The sequence below is a fragment of the Danio aesculapii genome, chromosome 5, assembly GCF_903798145.1.
Source record: "Danio aesculapii chromosome 5, fDanAes4.1, whole genome shotgun sequence".
Lineage (NCBI taxonomy): Eukaryota > Metazoa > Chordata > Actinopteri > Cypriniformes > Danionidae > Danio > Danio aesculapii.
In genome coordinates this window covers 67,204,186-67,208,642 of record NC_079439.1, presented here as the reverse complement: position 1 = coordinate 67,208,642, position 4,457 = coordinate 67,204,186, and the positions used below count along the sequence as shown (strand labels likewise).

At 41.4% G+C, this 4,457-nt stretch overlaps 1 protein-coding gene across 1 annotated transcript; it reads left to right on the top strand.

Moving 5' to 3' along the window:
* Nucleotides 1-830: 830 nt before the first annotated feature.
* On the top strand, nt 831-4,237 carry mboat4 (membrane bound O-acyltransferase domain containing 4). Its single transcript, XM_056458757.1, has 3 exons — nt 831-1,209; nt 1,290-1,514; nt 3,170-4,237. Exons 1-3 carry the CDS (start codon nt 959-961, stop codon nt 4,065-4,067), a joined length of 1,374 nt encoding a protein of 457 aa, XP_056314732.1. The 5' UTR covers nt 831-958; the 3' UTR covers nt 4,068-4,237.
* The last annotated feature ends 220 nt before the right edge of the window (nt 4,238-4,457 follow it).

Here is a 4,457-nt window from a genome sequence, read left to right as displayed (position 1 = left end):
TAAAAAAACACTTTTTTTTGCAGTGTGTAAGTGACAAAAGTGTATCTCTTATAAGGTACTGCCCCAATGAGAGGTTGTTGCTAGATCGGATATGGATGCAACCGGAAGTTAACGAGATTTATTTATATTATTTATGAAATTTCCGGCGTTTCTGTGTGGAGTTTGCATGTTCTCCCTGCGTGGGTTTCCTCCGGGTGCTCCGGTTTCCCCCACAGTCTAAAGACATGTGGTACAGGTTAATTGGGTAGGCTAAATTGTCCATAGTGTATGCATGTGTGAATGAGTGTGTATGTGTTTCCTAGTGATGGGTTGCAGCTGGAAGGGCATCCGCTGCATAAAACAAATGCTGAATGAGTTGGCGGTTCATTCCGCTGTGGCGACCCCAGATTAATAAAGGGACTAAGCCAACAAGAAAATGAATGAATGAATGAATGAAATTTCCCATTGATTGTACTTAATTAACGTCTACCCCCACCCCAACCCTAAACCCAACCATCACAGTAGTGTAAAAACAGTAATTGTACCGAGTATTATTTATGTTTTCTATTAAATTACCCAATAAATTGTATTTTTTAACACCTACCCCCACCCCAACCCTAAACCCAACCGTCACAGTACTGTAAAAATATTAATTATTGTTATACAGTGTCATAAAAAAATGCTGCTATATTAATGTGAACGTCGCAGTTCCTGCCGGCCGCGTATCCGATCTAGACTTTACCCCAATGAGAGCTTTTGTATCTTTATTTCTGAGTGTGAGACTTGTTGTCAGATAATCTTTTACAGCGCAGCTCTCTGGTCACAGAAAGGAATCGAATGCAAATATTTTTTCATCTATGCATTGTAGGTGTTTTCGCATTTTCATTCTTCTGTGTGTGTAAGTTTTGTTTACCTATAACTCGGTTGGCAGTCTGATAGACCCCATTTAGCACATAATCACACAGCTGTGGCTGACTAAATGTCTGTGTCTCTACACACGTCTGGAATCCAGAAGTTTCACTCTGAAGATCAAATAAAAAAGTCTGTATATATTCGTCACATCTCACATTTTCCTCTCACACATGATTTTGATGGCTACACCACAATGATGGATCTCCTTTGGATATCTTCTGAAGGACAGTCTCAGCTGTTTTACCAGTTTATCAACATACCATTTGCATTTCTGTTTCATTGCTTATCCAGTCAAGGACATCTCTCGATAATCAGCAGGTAGTGTTGATAAATCCATTCTCCTTTGTCAGAACATATTTAGGTCACCACCTGAATAAATGAAATTCATGTCTTGTAAGGTATGTCTATTTGGCAATGGGAGGATTCATCCTGGCAATTGCAACAATGGGTGCATATAGCATGCTGCTATTCTTGAGTGCCATTAAACTTCTGTTACTGATCCGCTATATACATCCAATGCATCTTCATCGGTGGATTCTGGGACTGCAGATGTGTTGGCAAACCTGCTGGCATTTGTACATCCAGTACCAGATATACTGGCTTCAAGAAGCACCAGACTCAAGGTATGAAGCGTGTTGGGTGCATTACTTACAGTGCTTCCGGAAAGTATTCATAGCGCTTCATTTTTTCCACATTTTTAATGTTACAGCCTTATTCTAAAATGGATTAAATTCATTTATTTCCTCAAAATTCTACACACAATACCCCATAATGACAATGAGATTTTTTTTAATTGTTGCAAATTTATTAAAAAAAAAAAAAAGCTGTAAATTGAGCTCAGGTACATTCTGTTTCCACTGATCATCCTTGAGATGTTTCAGCAGCTTATTTGGAGTTCACCTGAGGTAAATTCAGGTGATTGGACATGATTTGAAAAGGCAAACACCTGTCTATATAAGGGCTCAGGGTTGACAGTGCATGTCAAAGCACAAACCAAGCATGAACACAAAGGAATTGTCTGTAGATCTCCGAGACTAGATTGTCTCGAGGCACAAGGCTGGGGAACGTTACAGAAAAATTTCTGCTGCTCTGAAAGTTCCAACGAGCACAGTGGCCTCCATCATTCGTAAGTGGAAAATGTTTGGAACCACCAGGACTCTTCCAGGAGCTGGCCGGCCATCTAAGCTGAGTGATCGAGGGAGATAACCCGATGGTCACTCTGTCTGAGCTCCAACATTCATCTGTGGAGAGAGGAGAACCTTACAGAAGGACAACCATCTGTGCAGTAATCCACCAATCAGGCCTATATGTTATAGTGGCCAGACGGAAGCCACTCCCGCCTGGAATTTGCCAAAAGGCACCTGAAGGACTCTCAGACTATAAGAAACTAAATTCTCTTGTCTGATGAGACTAAAATTGAACTCTTTGGAGTGAATGCCAGGCGTTACGTTTGGAGAAAACCAGACACCACTCAACACTAGGCTAATACCATCCCTACAGTGAAGCATGGTGGTGGCAGCATCATGCTGTGGGGATGTTTTTCACCAGCAGGAACTGGAAGACTAGTCAGGATAGAGGGAAAGATAAATGCAGCAATGTACAGAGACATCCTGAATAAAAACCTGCTTCAGAGTGCTCTTGACCTCAGACTGGGGTGACGGTTCATCTTCCAGCAGGACAATGACCCAAAGCACACTGCCAAAATATCAATAGAGTGGCTACACAACAACTCAGTGAATGTCCTTGAGTGGCCCAGCCAGAGCCCAGAACTAAATCCTATTGAACATCTCTGGAGAGATCTGAAAATGGCTGTACACTGTTGTTACACAGACAGGTGTGCCAAGCTTGTGGCATCATATTAAAAAGACTTGAGGCTGTAATTGCTGCCAACGGTGCATCAACAAAGTATTGAGCAAAGGCTGTGAATCCGTCTGTACATGTGATTTTTCAGGTTTTTTTATTTGTAATAAATTTGCAACAATTTCAAAAACTCTTTTTTTTCACATTGTCATTATGGGGTATTGTGTGTAGAATGTTGAGGAAATAAATGAATTTAATCCATTTTAGAATAAGGCTGTCACATAAAAAAGATGTGGAAAAAGTGAAGCGCTATGAATACTCCTGGATGCTCTGTAAAGGGGACCTATTATGCCTATTTAAGCAAGATGACACGTACAAATGCAGAATGTCAATCAAAATGTTTCCACAGACTGTTTGCATCCCTAAATGAAAACATCCAATTGTGTTCAACCCTGAGCTCTCGTTTTATTTCAAACAGGCTTTTACTATCCATATCTGCACTCATGTTGATGACCCAGAGGCTTTCCTCTCTATCACTTGATTTCCAAGAGGGGACGATCTCCAGTCAACAGGTCCTTATTCCATTCCTAACCTACTCACTTTATTTCCCTGCTCTTCTTGGAGGACCACTTTGCAGTTTCAAGGCTTTTGTTCAGTCTGTTGAGCGTCAACAAACCAGCATAACTTCATATTTAGGAAATCTCGCTTCAAAGATATTGCAAGTTATAGTGTTGGTGTGGGTTAAACACCTTTTCAGTGAGCTTTTAAAGTCGGCCACATTTACCATAGACAGTGTTGGTCTTGATGTATTGTGGATTTGGATCTTTTCGCTGACACTCAGACTGAATTATTACGCACACTGGAAGATGAGCGAGTGTGTTAATAATGCTGGAGGGTTCGGTGTCTATTATCACAAACACAGTGGACAAACATCATGGGACGGGCTTTCTGACGGAAGTGTATTGGTGACTGAAGCATCAAGTCGTCCTTCGGTTTTTGCGCGAAAGTGGAACCAAACTACGGCGGATTGGCTTCGAAAAATAGTCTTCAACAGGACCAGCAGATCTCCACTGTTCATGACCTTCGGCTTTTCTGCACTGTGGCACGGTCTTCATCCTGGGCAGATTCTAGGTTTCCTCATTTGGGCCGTCACTGTGCAGGCGGACTACAAACTGCATCACTTCTTGAATCCGAAGCTTAACTCCCTATGGAGAAAACGGCTGTATGTGTGTGTAAACTGGGCCTTTACTCAGCTGACCGTCTCGTGTGTTGTGGTCTGTGTGGAGCTTCAGAGTTTGGCTTCAGTAAAGCTGCTCTGGTCTTCGAGTATTGCTGTGTTTCCACTGCTGAGTGCTCTGATCACAATAATCCTCTGAGCAATGTAATAATACTGTTGAATATGTTCATGTTATACATTTGCATTAAACTTAAATGGTCTATTACAGAGTTAAAAATGCTGGGTTCCACCCAATTCCTTCAACACAAACCGATGAATTCAGTTCAATCCATCTTTATTTCTGAAGCGCTTTTACAATGTAGATTGTGTCAAAGCAGCTTAACATACAAGTTCTAGTAAATTGAAACTGTGTTGATCCAGTTTTCAGAGTTGAAGTTCAGTTTAGTTCAGTTCAATGTGGTTTAATTTTCACTGCTGAAAGTCCAAACACTGAAGAGCAAATCTAGCGATGCGCAGCTCCACAAGTCCCAAAGCAAGCCAGCCAGTGGCGAGGAACAAACTTCACCAATTGACAAAAGTGAAGGAAAAA